The sequence below is a fragment of the Lissotriton vulgaris genome, chromosome 8 (genome assembly GCF_964263255.1).
Source record: "Lissotriton vulgaris chromosome 8, aLisVul1.2, whole genome shotgun sequence".
Lineage (NCBI taxonomy): Eukaryota > Metazoa > Chordata > Amphibia > Caudata > Salamandridae > Lissotriton > Lissotriton vulgaris.
This window is the reverse complement of record NC_141696.1, coordinates 1,167,894,687-1,167,920,207: the sequence shown is the minus strand read 5'-3', so window position 1 is coordinate 1,167,920,207 and position 25,521 is coordinate 1,167,894,687. Positions and strand designations below refer to the sequence as shown.

The 25,521-nt window shown below is 41.6% G+C and overlaps 1 protein-coding gene across 3 annotated transcripts in view; it reads left to right on the top strand.

Annotated features, from left to right (window-relative positions):
• Positions 1-25,521, top strand: part of DGKH (diacylglycerol kinase eta) — a 749,224-nt gene that overhangs the window by 306,572 nt on the left and 417,131 nt on the right. For all 3 annotated transcript variants that reach the window (XM_086935028.1, XM_086935027.1, XM_086935026.1), the window contains exon 2: positions 21,181-21,291. In XM_086935028.1, coding sequence (XP_086791154.1) covers positions 21,181-21,291 — 111 coding nt within the window. The remainder of the gene's footprint in view (positions 1-21,180; positions 21,292-25,521) is intronic.

The following is a 25,521-nucleotide window of genomic DNA, read 5'->3' as shown; positions in this document are numbered from 1 at the left end:
ATACTGAGAGTAGAGTAACAGGGTTTTTTTTCTAGCATACAACATTTAAATGAAATGTGTTTCAGAATATATCCAAATTAACAAAGCACAAATTAAGCAATAAAAAATAATAATTCTGATGTGTGTTGGAAACAAGTACTTTAATATGTTCAAAACACACCATACACTAGATATGCAATTTCCACACGTTATCATTTGATCGCAGTATAGTTTTATTAATAAGACTATGTTTGTATAAATGTTAGTGTCATTCCAAATGAAAATGTGTGGTCTGTAATGGCTGTGTGCTACCACACACTGCATATTCCACCCTTCTCCAATCTATGCCACTCCACTCTGCACCACTCCAGGGGCGTAACACAGGCCCCCTCAGGGGCCTGAGCTAAGGTGGGCCCCCTCAGCACAGTACTCCGGCCCAATAGCTCCAGATTAAATCCAGAGTGGGGGCCCCTCCGTGTGCGTGGCAGGGGTGCCCCCTTAATTTTCATTACGCCACTGCACTACTCCATGCCACTGCACTCAAATCCGCCGCTCCACTTTACACCATGCCACTCTTTGCCTCTCTACTCTGCACCACTCTACTCTTTTTCAATGCACTCTATGCAACTGTACTCTACACCACTGCACTCTTCGCCACTGCACATACACCATTACAGTCTAGGCCACTCTACTGTACTCTACTCCACTCTACAACACTGCATTTGATGCCTCTGCACTCTATGCCAATACACTGTACACCATCTACCCTGCACCACTCCGCTCCACAACACTTCACTCTACGCTGAAACAGTCTACTTTGTGCCACTGCACTCCATGCCACTCTATTCCACTTTGCGTCATTCTCCTTTATGCCACTTGACTCTGTGCCACTACATTACATCACTGCACTCTTGCCACCACACTCTACACTACTATAGTCTATACCACTGCTCTCTATGCCGCTGTACTCTGCAAGACAGTACTCCTTGTCAATGCACTTTGAAGCACTCCACTCTCCTCTACACAACTATACTTTTCACCACTCTACGCCATTGCAATCTACGCCATTTAACTCTACGCTACTGCAGTCTGTTACTCCACTCTGCACCACTGCACTCTGACACTGCACTCTATGCAACTTCACTCTGCACCGCTCCACTCTGCACCATTACACTCTGCACCACTTCTTTCTACTATGCACCACTCTAATCTATGCCACTGCATTCTGTGACACTGCATTGTACTACACTGAATTACATTCTGCTGAACTCTTAACTCACTATAATCTGCAACACTCTATGCCAATTCACTCCACTGAAAGCCACTGCACTCTAATCTGCACCACTGCCCTCTATTCTGAAGCACTCTACTCCACTCACTCTGACACTTTACTTTGCAACACCACACTCTAAGCCCTTCTATTGTGCTCTATTGCATTCTATGCCAATGCACCCTACCCCACTCTACTGTGCATCACTCCACTCTACGCCACTGCACTGTGCAGCACTCCACTCTGCGCCACTGATCTGTATGCCACTGCACTCAATGTCACTATACTCTCTTTTGCACCACTCTATGCCACTTTACTGGACACCATTGCACTCTATGCCACTGTACTCAATACCACTGTATTCTAAGCCACTCTACTGTGCACCACTCCACTCTGCACCACTGTACTCTACACCTCTGCATTCTAAGATGCTGCATTGTACGCCATTGAATTCGATGCTACTTCACTGTATGCAATTTCTTTCTGCAATACCCTACTCAAATGTACTCTACACCAGTCCACACTATGCACTCCATTGTACGCCATGCTATGCAACTCTTCTTTCTACTACTCAAATACATGACACTATGCCACTCTACGCCACGCCATTTCACTCTACGACAGTCTACACCTCTCTCTTCTATGCCACTAACTTATAGCCATGCTGAACAGCTGCCACGCTAGTGTATAGCATCACTAAAACAAGCTGGCAAAGCCAATAGCTCTTGCATCGCGAGACATATTGTCTTTGCCAATGCTTGTTTAGATTTTACGGGGCAACAAATCACTATTTGGGAATTAACAATGACAAACTAGAGCTGTTTTCCTTCCTTTTTCTTCGCTGTGCCTCCTTTTTTTCCATCATCCAGGTAATGAATTCTATTTGCATGATACTAAATGTATTCTTGTACCTTCTGCCTCATCTTTGACCCTTCATTGTTTTTCTCAAAACACAGAATGATTGTCAGTGAGGCATGCTCTGCTCAGTCCATTAATGTAAGGACATTTCAAGCTGATTTCTTTCCAAAACTTGAATTCTCCCATTCACCCTTGATCGCCTTATGTCAGTTTTCCACTATGCTGTCACATTCTTTCTGGAATTATAAAACACGATGCTGCCCTCATCCTTTTTAATCTCCTATTAACTGCTACCTGGACTCAATCCCCAATACATCTCGGCTGGGTGCTCACATTATTTTCATTTAGTCTTTTCATCTACAGTCTTTACATTTCTCTGTGGTTTAGCTTCCTTTCTTCTTCGATTGCCTTTCTTAGGCCCTCACCACCCATAAGCTTCTCAAATGGCTCAGATCTATTGCGTTTATCTTTGTGTTTAAAAAAATAAATATTATAGCACGAACTAGACCCAAAGATATCAGGTATCAGAGCACCTTACATGAGCACCAGTTTCCTTGCAGATGGACACATTCATTTTTGTTAGGCACAGGGAGATTAAGTGATTTTCCCAGAATCACAGGATGTTGAGCGTTGTTGCCGAGACTCTAGCCGTAAGGCTACATCCTCTCCCCCTCTGTTTGTTTGTGATTTACTGCCAGATACATTCAACTTACCTTGCTGCCATCCATAAAGTTGGGTTTGTGCCTTGTTTATCTTCATCACTTACTGGTATATGGCGTACTACGTACAACCAAATCACAAGTTACGTTTTCTGTAGTAAAGAGCTGAATACGCATTATAATCCATTGACTACATTTTCTCCACCTTACTATTCCTATGGTGAAGCAAATTAAGCCAGAGGATCCCACTACACATTTAGACATTCATCCTGAAACTAGAGACATTTCCTTTCCTTTAAACTCTACATGTGGCCCTTTGCATTTAGATAATTATATCCTCAAATTTCGTACAGCTATCTGCAGTGTAGGCAACGTTGTTTTGCTCTAGGAAACACCGTAGTCCCATGCGGAAAAAGTAGACTTTGTATCCCCTCCAATATGCACTTCTACTTCAAACTAACTGGTACCTTGACACCTATGACTTCGCAAAAACTTCTTATTTGGCAGAAACAGATGTTTCTTACCAAATTAGGAATTCGAACTATGATAATTTCGCATGTGTTGTAGTCATAACTCTTACCTATAACATTTTTCTATGTGAAACCTGATGGAATATGTCCCCCAAAAATGTCCAGAACTAAGAAATTACACATGGAAAGCTGTGCAGAAACGTGGGTTCTTAAAGCCATTCCATACATGAGATCTTGAAAAACTAATTTTGCATCCCAGGTATGAAGTTCCCGATCGCCCCGTTATGATGGTCTTAGTATCGCTGAGGCCGAGTGTGCATGATCTTGTCTTGAAAAGACTCAGTCTGCAAAAGATGATGTCTGGTTGAGGTACCCAACCTCTGAGCTCCTGCACTCCCTGGCCCATGGGTATCAGTGAATGAGCAGGCGTGGACGAAGGCCTTTTAGAAGCGCGCTTCTATTGGTGGTGAACTCGAACATTCATTGTTCTGTAGATTTATGCCGGATGGTTAAGCACCGGTGATTAGATGAGCATGTGTTTTAGAAAGCCATTCTGCTCCGTTTGGGGAATTCTTGGCTTTGAAGTGCAAGCAGACCATCTATCTTGCTGGGTTTCCATTCCACTCAGAGGAATCTCAGCAGGATGCTATCCCTCCGCTGCTTCACTGTAAGTGGCTCTCTGCCACAACTAATTTAATAACAGTAATTCCTGTAATTTGTGAGTGATGCAAGATCTAATGCATTACGAGTGGCTGTTAGGAGCATCTCGTGTTCCCTGCCAGTGCTTTCATGTGAGAGATCTCACTCAGCACCATGTCTACAGACTTTGGATAAGATTCTGCATTGTCAGAATTTGCCCTCTCTTCCTAAAGGTTTGGAGGTCTTTGGAGTTTTATATTCAGATAAACGGGTTTTGATTTAAAATATATATGGTTTTGTTATGATGTATTCTTTCTTTGCCTGTATAGGGGTTGTAAATAAAAATATCAATTTTTTTGCTTCGGTCCTCTTGAGAGAAATGTATGGAAAGGCTCTTTTGTACAGTAAGTGAGAATGCACAAGTTAGAAAACTTTTTTTTAGAGAGAAAGGCTCTTTGGTACAGTAAGTGGGTGCTCATAAGTTGGAATATTTTTTTTGTACTTTATTTTTATTTATTTTCTTCTGACAACAGAAAATGACAAAGCACATTTTATTTAATTTTCCGTACAGCCAGCCCATATGATACACATCAGTTACTGCATCATATTGTATCCGCATGTTAATTCGATGTAGTATAAATAAAGAACAGATATAATTGATTATCCACATCATTACATTGTCCACATAAACATCACGGATTCTGCAACACACTCTGAACCATGGTCCCAGCAGACACCCAAAATCTTTCAGTTTTTTTAGAGCATTTCCTAGCTTTTTAAATTGATTCCTTAGCGACAGCGCAGTAGTCAACTTCTCTGATCGATTTAGTCACAGAAGAAGCTCTGGAAGCTTGCGTAAGGGATGCACAGCTGTCCTTTGCTTGGCTTTAGGTGGTTATTGTTTGAGGCATTTAATGGTCTGGACACCATTTTGTGTAAATGGGGGATTGGATTTGCATGACTGAACGTACCCTTAAGGTGGTCTTTAGCCACCAAGCTAACTTGATGACTTGAAGCCTTGATGTGCGCATGCTCCGCCCTATGAAGTGTGCCTAATGTGATTTGGGGGATGTTGTCTTGGTGTTCAGTGCTGCATAGGCACATTACAGTCATTTAAAGCACATCTGAGCTGTGTTTGGGGTGTTTTATGTTATGTTTCAAAAGTACTCGTGGGCTGGTTGTGGGATAGCCACTGCCCGTGAAGATAAGAGAAGTGGGGAGTATGAGGGAGGGGGCGGGGTTCAATAGATGATTGTGAGGGAAAATTAAATAATTCATTTTCCCTTGTCGTCGTCTGTCGAAATCACCCCACCCAGCCCCACCGCTCTTATCTGCATGGACCACGGCTGCTGTTGGGTTACTCCCATACAGGATCCATCTGCTCATCAGAGACCTGTTAATCTACAGACAGAGGGAGTCTAAGCCCCCTGACAGTCCTGGGCATATTACCTTCTAGATGAAGAGAATACATGACCCAGACATCATGTCCTCCTGGGCACTCCTCTAGAAGAAAACACAAAGGAACATTTATTTCGCAGCAAAATGTACAGTTGCTTCACTGTTGCCCCATACTCAAGGAAAGATGTGCAGCACTTGGTTGTTACCAAGAAGGTGTAGCACTAAGAATCTTCTTTTGCATTCTAGGGCAAACTTTCACAGTGTAGCGGCCCAGTTAAGGTTTTAATGGTCCTACTTGGGCTTATGGGACTGTAGTGTAGTTCCTAGTTTCCCTCTAGGCCCTGCGCATTGGAATAACATAAACAGTAGTATCGACGTAGAAGTGCGGATCTTCCAGGCCTCTACTGACTATGCTAAACTTAATTGGGTTTGTTACCAACTAGCTCAGAGGTCACTGGAAACTTTCTTCTCTGTATAGGAAGTGATCAGCTTCCCTGGCACAGACAAGAAGGGATTCAGCTTTCCAACAACCGTGCAACATGACAACTTTGCTTCTCAGATTAAGAGTCAATCTCTAGGGTCGTGTGAAACAATAGACATGTATTTCACTCAGTCAGGTTAGTGCAGTTTACTTTCACGAGATGTAGAGAATAGAGAGACGGGCGTTTGTCAATAAAGGGTTAACATTTATTGAACAGTCTTTCTTCTCGTACAAGAAAAATGTATTGCCACAATTGCAAGACTTGTTATTACAAAAAGTACGTACAGTAAGATAAGTATTGCGAAATAATACTGTAAAAGCATTGATATGGTTTCTAAGCCATACAATGGTTTAAAAGCAATAAAACATATATACAGTCATATATACATTAGGCTAAAATACTCAACTGGTGCTTCTAACTACGCCTACCCTAGTGTGCCTGACCTAAGCCTAACACGTGGAAGGGGAGTAAGTAAGTAGCTTTAAGTTAAGTTGGTTTTGCCAAGGTTTGCTTCAAGAATTCTCATCTCAACACCATACCTCTGAATAGAATGATGGAGGTCTGGTATCTCCTTCAGGAGACACTCGGTATCCCAGTCACCCGCGAGGGCAGACTAGAAGCGCTGGAGCTGGATTTCTCTGTTCAGCGCGTCGAGGAGGAGGAGGGGGGACAGCGTCCGCGGGCAGCTTGGCATCTGCTGGGCTCTTCGCAGAGGGACGGCTGTTTCAGCTCCTAAGCTCACCACACCATCGTTCGCGCTTTAGCAGCGATAATGATATCAGTAGCTTCACCAACAGCAGCGGGGCAGCAGGCTGCAGCAGCAGTCTGCATACAGCATACAACAGCTAGCAACAGGGTAGCAGGCTGCAGCAACAGGCTATTGCTTAAGGCAACGTTGGTAATATTTATACCTGACAGGTGCCTGGTTTGACGCAAGTTTGCTGGACATAAGACGTCAATTAAAGATGTCACTAGGAAGTGATAGCTATCAGTTGCTCATTAGAGTTCCATTACTAATCAAAACACAGCAAGCGGGGATTTCCAAGTTTGCTGAGTTTTTATCTTGTTGAAGAACTCGGAGTGTTAATCAAAGGAAGTGGCAGAGAACTATTCTGGAATGTGGCTCTGTTCGTGTGAGGCCAGAGATGACTTTCTGAATATCGCACTTGAACGGTTATGCCAATATAGGGAATAAATGGATTTATAGCCGAATAGGGGCATAAGGTCGCAGTATCGATCAGGAACCTAGATAAACACGCAACACCCACTCCACGTTTTCATGTCCATCAAATTACTAAAACTAGAGCAATAGGATGCATGTGTAACATTGCCCACCCCAAAAAACATAAATGCATTCGAAATAGGCGTATATTGTAATACGTGAAATTTAGGTACTGTACGTTTGTGAAGCATAGAAATCATTCAAAAATTTTTGCATATGAAATCAGTGAACGATTATGCAAAAAGAATTACACATGAAATATCTCTGAACAGAAGAAGGGCGAGATAAATCATCACATATAAATGCATTGCAATAAATGTGCTAGAGGCTGATGTAAGTTTGTTATGTCTCTAGATGTGTTTAGAAATAGAAGTTTGAAGCTTCTGTTCTCTAAGAATAGTTTTTACCTTAAGCAAAGAATTGTTCGTGCCAAAAAAGGTCAATATTAAAAATGTCCAATTCAAAAAAAATTAATGCTTGAACGGGAAAATAGAGTTCCAACGCTTTCAGCAGTTTTTGTTGATCAAAACTGAAGGCCGAATTCAGAGTTCATGGGAACGCTGTGTGTCGGAAAGCTTCTCCAAAGTTATTGTTTCTGTACGGGTGAGAACATCGTATCAGACAGGCTCTCAAAGAATTGGTCTACAAAATCAGGTGACAGTTCAACCAAATTCGATAGCGCTGTAACTTGGCAGGTGTGAGAATGATTGCTGTCATCATAGTCAGGATCAGCAAAGCTCACAGAAGGTCGTACCTGGGTGATGTTGCTTTTGTCACTCGCTCCACTGTTACCACCTAGTCGTAGTACAGGAGTCTCAACGAATGCCGTCATCAGGATTGGTAGCCGCTGGGGACAACACAATGCGTGAGCCGTAATTGGACTGAGCAAAGTATCGACGTCCATTGGTACTGCTGATGGAAGTGAAAGACAGATGTCCAACACGCATTCATCTCCGCATAGCATACATCGAAGTACCGGTAAGATACAGTTCTGCCATATAGGTCTGAATGAAAGGAACCAGGTCATGTTTAGATCTCTCAGCCTGGCCAATCCGAGGACGTTAGTTATCCTGTCCCGGTAGCGCATTGCTAGGATTGTCTCTTCCATTCCCATGGGAGCTATGTCTGAGTTTCGCCTTGCCATAACGAAGCAGGAGGGTCAAAAATAAAATCCCCGCTACAAGTCCCAAAAATAATGGTATGCAGCCAAAAACAGAGTGAACAAAATTAGGAACGATTCCCAAAATTGCCTGAAAAGGTGTTAGCAGTCCCGTAAAAATCGTCTTAAATATGCCTGGGATGCTTGTGGCACTAGACATGTTAAGGAGTTGGCTAAGCATTTCTACGAAATGCACGGGGCAATTTGTTGATAAAAGGTCATGAACTTCAGTAGCTGTCCTTGCAACTAGAAGATCATACGTCTCTTTTGATGACGTTATAGGCACTGTTGTCTGCAAAAGCACAGACTTCATTTTGCTTAAAGTATCAATTCGTATAGAATAGAGATTCAGACGAGGCCAGATGGGAGTCACTGTGTCTGCAGGCCCACTCGGGAACAATGCCTGCATACAGCATTTGACCATGGATGTTACGCTTACTAGATAACTTTTCCCTGGCACAAGGCCACAACATCTGTGATCCGTTCTAAGAATGTAACTCCCGTTCGCAAGTTGCATAAAGAAGCGCTCTATCTGAGTTGCAGGTGTGACTAGCTGGTGGCATGAAAGGTTGTTAGAATTTCCATCACATGCTCCGTGTAAATTAATACCCTGACACAAAAGTATACCGCTTAGTGAATGTTTACAGTTGTCACCACTAAGAAATACATTTTTGTCGCTGTCACTATAGCAAGAATGTGTGTATGGTAATTTCCATTCTGATTTTACATATCCTTTACCCAATTGTTCATACTGGCCAGTAGGTATGTATTCAAGGCACTTTTTAAATCGGAAAGTTGTTATCGGAATAGTGATAATTCCGTGTATTATCCATTCAATGACAGGACTCTCTGACATTGTCAATGGTAATCTCTCAAGTTTCTCGATGCTCAGGATTGTATAGTCTGCTCCTTTCTGTGCCAAACTGATCTGTTTATCAGTAAGGTTAAAAATGGAAAATAATGACGTTGTGTTGATTAAACGCCAAGGCACATAGCCTGAACGAAGATTTTGCAGCGTCCAGCCTAATTGTATAATAGAACGTAATTGAGATTGGCCATGTTGTAACATTAGCAAGTCTCTGTCTATCACATCAAAGGCAGAGGATACAATATTGCCCAACGAATATATTCTGGAAGACAGAGTCATTAACCCATTGTCCACTACAGAAAGTGATTTTTCCAAATTAATACGATCTATTTCTCGTATTTTTTCTGCTGTTTCAATTTGTTTGACTTTCCAAGCCTCGTTGTACGCAGCATAGATACTGGTCGCTATGAAACGCTTTTGACGCTGTTTGCGTGGTCCAAGAATTAAATCGCTCGAATCAGCACCATCTTTTAGTAAAGACAAGTGTTGTTAATTTCAGCCAGTGTGGATGATGTTAGCCATTCAAGGCAGAGTTTCCCTACACTGTATGCTGTTATTATCCCTGGATGTTGTCTCTGGGAATATCTCGGGTCTTGTCTGGTCATTTTTAACCCCTGTGTTTTATTCAGGAATCTATCTTGACAGCTGTTTGTGTCAGTAGGCCAGATTAACCACTTTTTCCAATCAGGATGTGTTCTGTTAAAATGTAAAATTTGTGACACGTCTAACTCAATATCTGCAGTTGTATTTTCAGGTATTGGCTTTGGTATAGATGGTGTTTTAAGGTCTTTGATCTTAGCTAGGTCAAGACAGGATGTTTGGTGTATTGTGTCATTTAAAAACAACATTTGTTCTGGTATCATGCAGGTTCTGAATAGTGCTTCAAGGCCTTGTACCTGCCAATCTTTTTGTACCCCAAATTGTTTTCGTTTCAATGTTATTTTTCCAATAATCAAAACCAAATGTCATCAATTTGTCATTAAATGCTTCTCAATATATCAATTTAGAATTTGTCAGCATTGTTTTCATTCCTGTTTTATCTAACAGTTTGTAATAAAACGTTTCTGCATTACTGGTGTTAAACCCTGAGAAGTATTTGAATTTCTCAAAAAATGCTTTAGAACTGCTTTTAGGTGGTGTAGCACAATGTTCCCATTGATTATACATAAAAACATTTCTAGGTTGTGTAGATTTATGCAAGTAATGATCACCATAGTGTGTGTAACAGAATAACTGCTCATAACTAGATGAACCTTGTAAGTAATCATGATCTGTGAATCTAGCTGACATTACTAAATCAGACATCATGTCATTAATACTGTTAAAGTCCCAATCATCAGAGAATGTACTAGGTGTTACAAAGTCACTTAAGGAAACCTTCAGTTGATGAGGATACTTCAGGATTTCGACCGAACCATATATCTCATAGTCTGTTTTCTCCCATACTACCCCACCAGGTATTGGAATTGCTGTGACATTTACTGTTGACAGTTCTCTTTTCTTCACATGGGATGATCTGTGTGGTTTCAGGACTAGGTTGATGTTCTGACTTGCTGTGTCCATTCAATTGTAATAAACTTTCCTAAAATTAAAACTAAAATTAGGCATAGTAGGAGTATGAATACCCCTGAGATAATCCAATGCTCAATCAACGGTGAATCCAGATATAGTTCTTTGATTTGTTGAAGGAGTCCTGTTGTATTTTCTTTAGAATACATTTTTGTTTCTGGCATCACTTCGGGGTCGGTTTGATCTTCAGAGAAGTTGTCGAAGTTGATGAAATAACCAGAGGCAGTTCTGTCAATTGATGGGATTGTTCTTTCAATCTGTCTCTTGGTAGCATTTTCTGATGCCACATTAGTGTAGACTGGTGTTGTTTCTTGACGAACTGTTTCAATCTGTGTTTCAAGAGGCACGAGTTCCATGGCATTATTGCATAGTCCTTCATTGTGCACTGCAGGCTGATCGAATGTGATTAGTCTTTCAGTTTGAACCTCTTGGATTGTTGCAAGTTTGGGTATTCTGTTGTTTCTTGGGAGTCCACTGGGCCTACTGTTGATTATAGGCCACATGCTTGTGGTTTTACCAGGTCGATGGACACGACTCTGTTCTCCTTTTTACCAGCAAGGGGCGGTAGTACAACTGATCTTGTTCCGGTGACTGCCAAGACAGGTACTGCTTTTCTGTAAGAAGGCCCAAATTCCTTCTTCATCGCGATCTTTTCTCTGACTAGATCCCCAATCTTTGGAATCCAGACAGGCCTTGCTGGGGCTGTTGCTTGTGGTGCCTCGTCAGTGGTATCTGGCTGTTGTTTTAACTTTATGTTGCTTAAGGATTTTCTTGTTTCATTCAGTTCCTGTAAAACAGCCAAACGATCTTTGATGTCAAAGTCTGTTGTTTTTTCTTGTACCACTGACATCTGACTATCGAGGTCCTGAATGTTCATTCTAATTCCGAACAATAGTTCGTATGGGCTGAAACCTTTTAGAGAATTTCTTGGCAAGTTATTAAGACTAGTCTGGACACTTATTAGATGTTTGACCCACCCAGCGCCTGAACCTAATTCCTTCGCTGTTATAGATCGCTTTATGTCCCGGTTTTTTCTTTCAACCACACTATTCCCTTCGGGGTGCGACGGACAAGAATACCGCAACCCAATTCCCATGCTGGCCATGGCCTCCTTATAAGCTCGAGAGCTGAAAGCAGGACCCTGGTCAGAATGGAACGTGGTAATTGCGTATGTGCCGATAAAGACTCGCAAATCTTTTATAACCGTTCTAGCGTCAGCCGAGCGCAGGAGGCTACATTTTTAAGTGTGTTTAGCCTTAACTGTGTACAATGGGACGCACTTCTCTTCTTTGATTGCGCAGATAGACCGCCTTATGCTGTCTAGCAGGGATCCTGAAACTACACTGGCCTGTTCATTACTGCGATCTCTATTGCAGTTTTCACAATTTTGAGCAAAACATTGAATATCTATACTCATTCCTGGCCACCAGTACTCTGATTGTAATTCTTTCAGAGAAACCTTGATTGTTTGGCGTCTCAGACCCAATCCCATGTGTGCTTCCAGTAAGAGGAAGCCCCTCCTGCTCCTGTTTGGAATTACTCTGTCCCCCACTCCAGGGATTCGAGCAAAAGGAACGGAGTTTGCATCGATTACGTATGCATAATTGAGTGGATAGTTTACGGGTAGTGCTGCACAGTCGCCTTTTACGGTCGTTTTTACTGCCAGCATGGTTTCCCCGTCTATGTATTTTTCTGTACGCTTTTTTGTGGCTACGGAAGCCGGTTTAGTTGCTTCCGCTGTGGCTGTATTAGCCAATGAATTCCCTGCAACGTGAACGCCATCACGTTGAAGACTCTGTGCGTGAATCACGTGAGTCTTTTGTAGTTCTTTGTGTAAAAGAGCTACCTGTTTCCAGAGCAATTTATGCTTTATTGTGGCACCTGTGTCATCTTTGTAATCATTTTCAATCCACCTCTGCAGTTTATTGTTGTAAGAGTTGACGCAAAAATGAGAATCGCACACGATAAGTGTCGGGAATTCACGTTCTGCATTTTCGAGCGCCATCTTTAAACATCTGATTTCAGTTCTCTGAACCGAACAGTTTCTTACAGATTCAGTTTTTGTTACTTTCGGTCTGAATTTACCGCACAGCCAACGACCTTTAATGATCGCACATGCTGCATCGTAGGATTTTCTCTCTACGTTGAAATGCTGTACAAATCCATCTGTATAGATTACACATGCGTATTGTGGGAGAGGCAGAAGCTCGATTGGCAGAGGATATTCTTCTTCATACTCTAAATCATTCAGTTCTTCAAATTGCGGAGCGAAATAGTATCTCACATCTTCCGCTCCTAGAGAATCTACACACTGTATCCATTTCGGATCCAGTGACACTGTAGGCAGGTTTACTGGGCTGAATAGCGCTTCGAAGGCTGATTCCGCTGTAAGGATATTAATCCGTTTGCCGTGTGCTAGTTCTCGTTCATTTGCTAATGCGATTTGCACTGCTTTCACAGTTCTTTCTGTGTGACTGAATGTTTCTTCTACTTGTGTGTACAAGTGAGATTTAATTGAAATTGGTACCTTTTCTCCCTCATTAGAGGTTAGGTACGTGAATCCGCATCTTCCTGGGATGACTCGGATTACAAGATCACGTGTGTTGTCACGTGTATCTAATTTTGTTTTTGCTAACATGTCTGTTTGCAGTGATCTCAAAATTTCTGTGTGTTTTTGAGTCCAATTGATTTGTTTTAAATCAGGTTTAATTAGTTCGTAGAGAGGTTTAACCCTCGCTGCGTAATTTAGAATGTAAGTTCTTCCGATATTCAGAAATCCTAGTATGGATTGTAAGTTCTTCAGCGTTTTTGGAGCTTGGAGTACAGCGCACTTCTCTAAGAAGTTGTCCGCTAGGCTTTTCCCTTCACTTGATAATTCGTACCCTAAAAATAGTACTGTCAGATGGGCAATTCGAGACTTTTTAAAGTTGAATTTGTAACCCTCTGCTGCGAACCCAAGTATAATGGTGTTCACCCTTTTCAAGTGAGTATCCAAGTCGTCGTCTGTGAGATAGATATCATCTACGTAAGATAATGCCTCATCATCATATATTTGTAGTAACTCTGTTACCCTAGCTGAGAATAGTCCTGGGCTGTTCTTGAACCCCTGTGGGAGTCAACAGAATTTTTTCTGCGACCCAAATGCAGAGAAAGCGGTCAAATATCTGCTTTTTGGTGCAATGTTTTGACAAAAGAAACCATTAGATATGTCTAATGTCGTTTTATTTTTTTTCCTAACTATGTTATTCATTAGGGCTGCACTATGCGAGTTTTGTACTGCAAAAGTTTTGCAACATGTATTAAGGTGTCTGTAGTCCAAAACTAGACGATATGAATTGTCTGGTTTGGAGACAGGAAACAAAGGATTGTTCATTTGAGAGGTGCATGTTTCAATCACCCCCTGGTATTCAAGTTGATCTAAGATCTCCCTGACTTGTTTTTTAGCTTCTTGCTTAATGGGATACTGCCGTTGGGCAGTTGGTTCACTTTTTAATTGGATTTTGTGAGGAGGTGAGTCCTCCTCCCATCCTACATGATTTTTATATAATGCAGGTGCCTGGGCTACTGCCCATTTCCTTGCATAAGTATATTTTTTGTGAATCGGAATGTGATTCGAGAAGGCAGGCATAATCACTTCTTCGCCACGAGGGCACTCCCTGACAAACTCTGGGGGCCAATCTTTTTCAGCTAACAGAATATCATAGCCTTTTGAGAGCTTTTCCCAAAATAGACCTCTTATTTTCCTAGTCTTATCACCCTCTATATGCAATGTTATTTCGTATATTTTATGGGGCTCGCTAAGTCTGGTGTCGGCAGTTTCAACCTGAATGTATTCATTCGTGTCCACTGTCTCCAGATGACTCATCAAGATCTTGCGCGCTATACTGATTTCTGCTGCACTGTCCAACATTGTCAATGCCCACTCCCCGTTTTTCAACTGTGTCCTCAGTATTCTCGGCATGGTTGATTACTCTAATACTGGCTACCTTCTTTTTCTGAAATTGAGATTTTTTACTCTGAGCAGGTTCCTTGTCTTTGGACTTGGTGTGCTCTCCTGGGTCTGACCGTCCTCTTCTTTCCGAATTCTGTGGAAAAGATCGAGAGGGACGTGTATCAATACTTTGATATCTATCAGGTTTTTTCAGATTATCCCTATTTCTAAGGTTATATCTTTTCTCAGAGGGCTTCCTCTGGGGAGACTGGCGTTCTCGAGTCGGAGTTCTTTCCCTCCGTCGAGGAGACCTTCCTCTGGACTGGAAAACTTTTTCCTTGGGAGTGGATTGTTTATTTCCATCCCAGCTCTTTTTAGGAGTGTTTAAATTATTTTTAATAAATAATTTTGCAGGATTCTCGAGCAGTTGGGGCTTAACTGATTTTCCACCCAAGCTGTCTCTACCTAATTCTTCATAGCATTTTTCTATGATTTTGGCAAGCTCAACAGGATCTTTTATATCTGTTTCCTTCAACTTCTGGCGGATCGCCACAGATGCTGCTTCTCCCTTTATGTTGGCTAATAATATAGCCGAGACCTGCTTGAAGTCTTTCAGTAATTTCATACCTAGATTTAAAGCGGGCTCTGGACCGTATTCATTTTGAATCTGTTTTAGCACTTCTGGTATTACCGCCATAGACGGAACACCGTGTGTTTTTGTGTAAATGGAAGCAAAGACTGTACCCCAAGTGTCACAGTCCTCCACATGTGGTGCGATTCCCATAGGAAGGCAGATTGTCAAGATTCTGTGTTTCTCTATAGGGGTAGTATCAGGAAATACTGCCTCTATTTGAGTGATTTTCTGTGCTAACCAGAAAGGAATTTGTTCCCGTTTTACGGGTGTTTTACCAAGAAATGACTGTATGTTCTGTGGTGTAATTTTATTAGTGTTCCCCTGATGAGGGGTCAGCTGTGGTACATTAACAGCTGGCTGGACTGTTGCAGTCCGCATTACATATTGGACTAATTGCCTATGTATTTTTATTAATGATTTTAGCTGCACTAACAGCTCTTCCTTTGACATTTTTACAATGTCCGGATGTGGTGTGTAGCTGGCTAGAACCGGCCACTTTGCTCCTGGTCTACCTAGTGGACCAAGCCTGGTTATGTGATCATTATGTTTTAGGGCGCCATTTAACCAGAGCAGGTGCTCTTGAAATTTAAGTGGAATTTCAATCTCCTCGAAAGGAGCGTACTCTTCCGGAGGTTCCTCTATTTTGTAATAGTGAAACTCTTTTGTTGTAGCGTTTGCCGCTGGAAAGTTTATCCATGAATAGAATACCTCTGTCTGCCGATATTCGTGAGCCTCTATCACAAAAATTACTGTACCACCTTGAGGTGTCAGTCCGTTCTCTAGAAGTTTTAAAGTTATAGACTTTCTTAAGTGGACCGGGATGATAATTGCATCCGGGTCAGTCTGTAGGAGACTCGAGTCCTCCTCTATTAGTAGGGATGCCAGTCTAACTGCTTCCCTTTCTTCTTCACTGTCTGTCATTTTTTATAAATGCAGGCTTTGCAGAGTTGGTCTCCAAGGAGACAAAGATTAGGTGCACAATATTTTGGAACACTGTATCCTTCAATGTTGAATAAACCAGAGCTTTACATAGGAATCTCTTCCTACTAAGGTCGGGCGGATTTTAACCTTTCACCCACTCCAGACGTCTATTGGAGTATTTACGGGAGAAAGGGGTCTGTGTGAAATATGCACGACTGAGTTACTCTAACGTCTTGCGTTAGTTTATCGCCTTACCAAACGTTTGGGCGCCATGTAGTGTAGTTCCTAGTTTCCCACTAGGCCCTGCGCATTGGAATAACATAAACAGTAGTATCGACGTAGAAGTGCGGATCTTCCAGGCCTCTACTGACTATGCTAAACTTAATTGGGTTTGTTACCAACTAGCTCAGAGGTCACTGGAAACTTTCTTCTCTGTATAGGAAGTGATCAGCTTCCCTGGCACAGACAAGAAGGGATTCAGCTTTCCAACAACCGTGCAACATGACAACTTTGCTTCTCAGATTAAGAGTCAATCTCTAGGGTCGTGTGAAACAATAGACATGTATTTCACTCAGTCAGGTTAGTGCAGTTTACTTTCACGAGATGTAGAGAATAGAGAGACGGGCGTTTGTCAATAAAGGGTTAACATTTATTGAACAGTCTTTCTTCTCATACAAGAGAAATGTATTGCCACAATTGCAAGACTTGTTATTACAAAAAGTACGTACAGTAAGATAAGTATTGCGAAATAATACTGTAAAAGCATTGATATGGTTTCTTAGCCATACAATGGTTTAAAAGTAATAAAACATATATACAGTCATATATACATTAGGCTAAAATACTCAACTGGTGCTTCTAACTACGCCTACCCTAGTGTGCCTGACCTAAGCCTAACACGTGAAAGGGGAGTAAGTAAGTAGCTTTAAGTTAAGTTGGTTTTGCCAAGGTTTGCTTCAAGAATTCTCATCTAAGGGTTTAGTCAACACCATACCTCTGAATAGAATGATGGAGGTCTGGTATCTCCTTCAGGAGGCACTCGGTATCCCAGTCACCCGCGAGGGCAGACTAGAAGCGCTGGAGCTGGATTTCTCTGTTCAGCGCGTCGAGGAGGAGGAGGGGGGACAGCGTCCGCGGGCAGCTTGGCATCTGCTGGGCTCTTCGCAGAGGGACGGCTGTTTCAGCTCCTAAGCTCACCACACCATCGTTCGCGCTTTAGCAGCGATAATGGTATCAGTAGCTTCACCAACAGCAGCAGGGCAGCAGGCTGCAGCAGCAGCCTGCATACAGCATACAACAGCTAGCAACAGGGTAGCAGGCTGCAGCAACAGGCTATTGCTTAAGGCAACGTTGGTAATATTTATACCTGACAGGTGCCTGGTTTGACGCAAGTTTGCTGGACATAAGACGTCAATTAAAGATGTCACTAGGAAGTGATAGCTATCAGTTGCTCATTAGAGTTCCATTACTAATCAAAACACAGCAAGCGGGGATTTCCAGGTTTGCTGAGTTTTTATCTTGTTGAAGAACTCGGAGTGTTAATCTAGGAATATCAGATAGTGACTTCTGCTCTGTCATTGCACTAATTGGTTGCAAAGGAAGTGGCAGAGAACTATTCTGGAATGTGGCTCTGTTCGTGTGAGGCCAGAGATGACTTTATGAATATCGCACTTGAACGGTTATGCCAATATAGGGAATAAATGGATTTATAGCCGAATAGGGGCATAAGGTCGCAGTATCGATCAGGAACCTAGATAAACACGCAACAGGACCAAAGCCTTACTGGGTTTTATGTGGAAGACGGGCCTTTTTGAATATTACCGTCTTGGAAGTGAAAAATCCGTGAAGGAACATGAACACAGTCGTACTTAGTGACTGCTTCAAACCAGCATAATTGATATATTTAACTCAGATGCACCATATGTGTAGGTTTCCTGGCTAGAGCTGCAATCAAACGTTTACCAGAGTGAAATCTGAACTTTTTGAGAAGCCCATCTTGTATACTGTACTGTAGAAAAGAAGAACATAGGGCAGAATTGTGTTAACCTGATGGAGTCAGTACCACATGCTTTACAATTGTATTGGTGAATCTATCATTTCACCATTATTGATAGAATGACAAATGCGTGATCGTCTGCAAACACTATATTGATTTGTTTTCTGGCAAAGCTTCAAGATCTAGGGCGGAAGTAGTTTCTTCTTTGGTAGTTATATAGCAGCAAGACTTGAATTAATTACTGATATGATGCAATGATGCTTTGCGAAGACAAGGAGCATTCAACATATTAAGGTGGTCAAATATATTGATGTGATAAAATATGATGGCAAACCAATTTAGACATGCCCCCTCAAATTATCTTACATTGCTCACAGATGCAAAGAAATTGAGTATGGTGAAATATTTTGATTTGTGTTTACAGGAGAGAATGGTTCATGATGATATATTGTTATTCTAACATAAATGAATGGTTTTCCCCTTAAGTAGTTGTGCAGGATAGTCCAGCGGCGTAGGGTGGCTTGCCAGCTTCCAGGGCAAGGCAAATACCCTTTCCCTTTTATTTTAAAATGTTGTGCCCCTATTAAAATTTTGCAGACCGCACATGTATTCACGTATTCAACTTCAGACATTTCTCTTTTGCTGGACTGCCCTATCTCTTTCTCCCCCTCGGGTCCCCTCTCGCCAATCTCAGCCTCCGAGTCTTCTCCCCCCACCTCTCTCTACCCTTTTTGATGTTTTATTTCTCCATTCATTCTGTAATTCTGTAATATTTAATGTCCAACCCTAATCGCTGGTAAAATGTAATCATGAGTAAATTTACTATTTGTATATATATTTATGTATAACTCTAACCACTAGTATATGTAGTAGACCTTTGTACTTACTACTATTCCTATGAGTTTAGAGTTTATCCGTTTGTATCTCTTCCTTGAGTGACTTTACAACTTGTACATTTGCATTTTTTTTTTCTGTGTATCTCTTCGTTGTGTGACTTTACAACTTGTACATTTGCACATTTTCCCCGTTTGTATCGCTTATGTAACTCGTGTAATCCAAAGTCCTTATATAACGCAACTGGTTCTTTTGTAAAGTGCTCTGACACCTTCGGGTAATATTCGCGCTATATAAACCGCATTAAATAAAAATATATAAAATAAACACCACTGCGGCCTGCACATTTTCAGTGCATCTGTTTTTGCAGCTGCTGTTGTAGCGTACTGCTTTTATTTTCGCCATTTGTTTCTATGGGCTCGCCTGTCTCTCGGTAATGCGAGATACCAAACAGTTGTCAGAGAGATAGATTAGTCTAGTTTCAGCAGTAGGTTCTTTAAATGTTCTCCAATCCGTTTTGTGTCCAAGAGGTAAGATTAATGGTGATTGGACCGAATGAGGGTGGCGTCCTCATTTGAAAGCGTTAGTGCAGTTTAGTGGGCTTTTGGCGCGTCGAGTGATTTGCATTCCAGTTTTTCAGAGGCAGAAGCTTAGCTCAATAATGTGCTACTTTATTGCACTGCTCCAAAATAAGCAATAAATATTCTTTGTATTTAAGTCCTCCAGCAACAATGCATCATCAGAAAGGCCATTGAGAGGCTCTGTGAGCTGTAAGTGAATCCTGTAGGTTGGGGAACAGCTTTTTACAGCCTTTGCCTCATTGGAATTTATTAGGAGTGCATGGGTAGAGTGCCAGATTTCCAGCCACAAGTCTTAGTGCGTAATGAATATTATATATATATCATAATAACAATCAAGAAGGAATTCTCTTAATCTTACTTTGTGCAAGTTCTAGTGTTGCAGCTTCACAGAGCTGAGGGAATAGATGAGGCTGCAGAAGTGTTTATAAAGTGGCATGGTATGGGCAAAGTGGTTACTTAATGTAGACATTTTGTAGAGGGCCCAAACCAATATTGGCGTGCCACAGTGCTGGGAGGTGAGCGAGACATGGAAAGAGCAGTGGGTTCATATGCAGATAGGCAAAGATGACGTAAAAAAGATTAAATCCTTCAAATGGAAAATAATGATGGGCCAGAGGATAGGAAATCATGGAAAATGAGGAGCAAGCCATCAACCATGTTTTTGACTTCCGCCTGGCTCCAAAAGTAGATGTTCGGTGGGGGATCAGGCAAGAGGTTGGCTGATCTTGTCTAGGTTCTAGCATTGTTGCACTCCTCCGCCGTCAGCAATTGGATGTTTTTCATATTCATAGTTATGTGCTGTATTGTGCTTTTTGATGCTCTATTTACATATTTGCAAGATTGTCTGTACATCCCCCTGAGCTCTATCCTTGAGTTTAGTATCCATCCACTTATGCTGGTCTTCTTCGTCACTTCAGAACCTCTTGCACTGATACCACTTTTCTTCTTGTGCTGTTTCCCTATTGTAATTCCTTCTTCTTTGATGTGTATTCCACCACGTACTAGAGATTAAGGACATATGGACAGTGTTTCTGTTTGTGATGTGCCATCACACCCGCACAAATTGTAACGTCACCACACGTGCTTAGAGTTCCAACATTGTTGCCTGGTATTTCTCAAGTAATGTCATTATGAATCTAGATTTATTTGACATTTAAAAACATATGCCCATGATTACCTCTCTTCTGTGGTTAAAATTACTGCATCAAAACTGCTGTGTAGTGTTAAGTGTCCATATTGCACCTGTCCAATCTACAGGCTTGGACCTTAACTTGTAGCCATGACAGCAGAGGGCAGCCAGGTACGTAAAAGAAGATATAGAGGAGAGCTATATTGTCTATTCTGAGGCTGGTGCCTGACCCTGTATAGGCCGCAGTCCTTCTCTACCTTTACCAACACTCTCCCCTCACCAGATTTTGGTCATCGGGTGCACCATCAGCACCTCTCTCCAGTCTCAAAGCTCTTGAGTCTTGGGCTTACCATGGTGACCCAGAGGGAGCCGAGGGAAAGGAAAGGTGAGAGCCAGGCCTTGCCAAGTTTATTGTGTGAAACAGTCCTCCAGAAAGTCCTTTATCAGTACACATGGAATGCATTCAATGTTATCTAAATAGCCAAACCAAATACAACATTGTGTATAATGTTCTACGCGTTGTGCTAGCACATGCTTACCTAGGATGTCACTTTCTTACACCTGTTTTTTTCTGATTTCAGACCAGTATTAAAGAAGGATTATTACTTAAGCAGACGAGCTCCTTCCAAAGGTGGAAAAAGCGTTATTTCAAACTTCGCGGCCGTACACTTTACTATGCCAAGGATTCTAAGGTACCCATTGTTAATGACATAATTGTTTCATTCTAATTAACTAATCTTTGACCTGTTCCTATGCGTGACACTCGAGCCATATGTTGCCACAGATTGACATTATATCACTCTATTTGCCAGCTATGGTAATGATACACCAACGTTTTTACATAAAGAATATGTTTGAATAATATATTTGTAGTATGTTCCTATAATTTAAACAGTCCCAATTTACAAGCATTGACTTTACTGTCTTTTCTTCATTGTTTTTACTTTCAATATAAATGGATTTATATTATTAATGGTCTTTCAGAGTTGAATAGCTAAGATGCAATGGCAGTGTAGAAAAAAACCTTACACATCATGTTACCCCACTCCTTGGAGCTCCCAAGGCACACCTCTTTCACATATATAAATGTTATTGTGTTTCGTACCATGTGTCAGACATCTTAAAGGGGCCATCTTGTGAATGATGTCACAATACGCCCCAAAGTCCAAGTAGACCTATTGTGGGTGATTGTCGGAAATGACGGACTGGATTCTGAGAACTGTTTTTGCTCATCACTAGATGGCTCCTTTAGGCCCCAAAGGCAGTGAGCTATCTCGGTAAGTTATGGTGCTTTTACATGGTGCAGAATCCACTATTTGTAATGGCCTGTGCTCTGATTGAGGTTTCTACTTTGTCCATGGAAGATAGACCATAAGCATTTAACAGCTTGTTTTCGGCCCTGCCTTGACTCATTTTCCAATACCACCTGGTTCAACTTCTGCAGCTTCATTCCAAACCTCACCACTGGACACGATGACATACTCTTTCCCACCATAACATGTTTATTCTTGAATTATGGTAGGAAGTAGTAATGAATTGCCTCAGTACTGTTGAATTTCTGACATTCCAGGAAAGAACATTCAGAAACTTTCGGACCATTATATATTTTTTATCCTATAGTTCTTTGTTTTACAATACAAGTAGGTCACATGAGTCAGGACATTTTAGCCGCCTGTTTGTTTTCTTCTTGACCTTTTCTACATTTTCCAAATCTTGCTCTTTCTGTTTTACATTGGCTACAATATGTTTCATTTGATGATGTAAAGGAACATTTGCATTTTCATGGTACTGTGATATGTTTGGTACCCTTAGTTTACACCAAGAGGACATTTTCTTTTCTTTTTTACACAATAAACCCTTTTTATTGTCAGCACAAAAGTACAAAACGATTGTGGATCATAGCCATCTGTTTTACAATGTAGCTCGTATGATTTAGCTTCTCATGCATTAATTCATGTCCATAGAAGGGAGCCACACCATACGAGTTATCTTCAGAAGAAAATCCTATTCAGCTACCACTTGACGCGTTTCGGCCACCTCCGCAGCCTTGCTTAGAGACCCTATCTGTTGAGTAAGAAACAATATCAGTGACAATTAGAATCTGCAGCAGTTCCAGCCCCAGCCCCTCAGCAAGAGGTGGGTTGAGAATTTTTATTTAAAAAACTGGCCAAATCGGCACCTGAGCGTGGTCTGGAGGAGGGAGGTTCGCACCCTGGTGAAAAGTTTGCAAACATGAAGGAAAACACACATTTCAGTGCACAGGTTTCAAAATAAACTGTTTAAAATCCAAAGGATATACTGGCAGTCCTGAAAGGGGTAGTAAACATGACACATTCCATTAGTTAATGGTCTGCACAATGATCCCAACGTGTGGGGTGGAATGTTTCGGCTAAGAACAAATGGAACCAAGCTGGGAATTTTACAGAGCAATTTCTAAATGGATTTTTTTAAATGTCATAGATTTTATAGACAGGTAAAATAATCTGGTAATGCGGTTCAATACAGTTTACTATATTTTTTTGCAAAATCTGTAAAACACAAAATTTAACTTCTGCCTTCGAGAAGCTTGGTTTACCTTTTCTGCCGCTTGCAGGTTTGTTATCTCTTTTATAATGTGACCGTGGAGCTACTTGAAATGAGAAGCATCGAAAGAACAAACGCCACACAGATCTCGGCCTCCGGCTTTAATATGCCAATCTATACCCCCGACTGGCAAAATCTGACTGGTTCGTGCCACAGAGCTATACTATGATGATCTAATAGGCTGAAGGAGCAGGCATTGGCTATACAGAATGATCATATCACAAAAAGCTATTAATATACAGTATGAAATGGATCAAGCTGAGTTATCATTGCAGCAGCAGTACACATCTCCAAGCCTGCATAAATGTGCATATTAGAGTGACATAGTTTGCAAATTCATTAAATGTCCCAAAATATCAGTTTATCATTTTTCTCTAAGGACATATTTTTCCTCAAACATCGGCTTGTCCTTTTCATAGTATGCACATTTTTTTTTTCAAATACCAACTTTCTTCGTTAGCAAAATCAGTTGTTTACAAATGTCAGCTTGTCATTTTCTAACAATACCCAATCTTGTACTCGAGTATCAGTTTTTCTTTCTCCGTAATTATACATTATTTGCCCTGTATTATTATTATGAATGCACGAATGACAGTCATTGACATTATACGCTCAACTATCCTGCATAGAGTGCATGTCCTCTATCCTAAGCAAGCCAATGCAGCCTTGTGCTGTAGTGTCCATTATTGCCAAACAGTGCCTTGTGCTGCTCTGGTGTTTCTAGCCTTAGAGCCTGACCTAGCGGGGTCTACCGGCCAATAAAGGCCCACTCCGGCATGACCGGCGGGGGGCCCTTAACAAGGGAGCCGGCCTTTAATGGCCGGTAGAGACCGCTAGGAGGGCTCTAAGGCTATTGGGACATTCCACCCCAGAGGGCAGAATGTTCTAATTAGTAAAAACAAAGACCTCTCGGAGCCCAGGGGATTTAAATCCCCTCAGGGACGCAGAGGCCTTTGTTCACAGCAACAGCTGTAAATGAAAAACAACATTAGAATGTTGTTCTGCGGGCTTCTACCAGCCTGTATAAGCCCAGAACACCTCATGGTATGCAATGGAGTGCTCAACATTCTAATGTTCTAATATTACTTATATGATTTCGTTTTAAAATGTTTCCTCAGTTGCCCCCAATGTGACAATTAAAGACTGTCTGCATCCGCATCGTAGTGACTTCTCCTGTAACGCTGCTTATCTGAGCTGCATTGGTCTTGTGGTCATGGACGGGCACCTAGACAAATGATGAATCTTTGTGTGGCTCTCCATGGTCACAGAAACTGAGAGGTGTAGGTTCCAATTCTCCAGGTCCACGGTGTGGAAGGGCCGCTTAGAGAGGAGACAGACTTTGATTTCAAGGATTTATTCTAAGAAAATGTGGAGTCGAGCTGCCAGGATGCACGCAGGCTGGAGGTCGGCTGTGCTCCTTGCGGAAGGTTGTTAGGGCTGTTCAAACTTTGTCACATAGCCTGGAGGAGGAGAGCAGCTGTGTAAACCTTCCTGGAGTATGTAGATCTTTAGCTTTAGGGCAAGATAAATAATATGGCCATTGTGCTCGATTCCTGCCTCTTTGGAGATTGCTCAGTATCGTCTTGGAGGTCAACGAAAATGCCATTGTAGAGGACAAGGGCTGAGGGTACCATTGCAAAAGAGAAAACATTTTTGGGAGTAGATGCAGAAAGGAGAGGACCCTATTTTAAACCTATTTCATGGAACGTTTAGGGGGAAAAGGGCATTCGGTTGTGTGTACTCTGTTCTGCTGTTAGGGATAACCCTTTGCGTCCGATCATCTGATTGGAAGAGGTACCAGATTCATTGTGCCCATGAGCAGGATCTCATTCTTGCAGTCTTTAAGGCCGAGATAGGTTAGCTGCGTTGAGTGCTGGACCCGTTTTTAGCAGATGGTCACTTGATGATTCTTGTGTATATTCCACTTCATATGGTCAATGAAGAGTATTGACCAATGTGTGACTAGTAAAGGAGAGAAATAATCCCAGTTTGACTTAGTTTGCGTCATTGTCAATAAAAGATTTAATCTAAATGTTGGTGCTTTCCCAGATACTGCGCATGTCAAGCTGCACTTTGTTGTGAATGATGTTGAAAACCGAGATCCAGTAGTAACTTGGTATTTCGATATCTGGCAATTCCAAGAAGAAGGTGTTCCAATTACAGTCTAGGTTTCCTTTACTATTAAAAGTTTTTTGTAATAAAATAATATCCCAGTTTGCAGAGTAGATATTCAACAGGAAATACACTTAATTTCCCCCAAGCTTCTTCAAGTACTTTTGTAAAAAGGTGACAGAACAAAAAGGATTACCTTGCCTAAGGTAAAGATTTCAGTGGAAAAT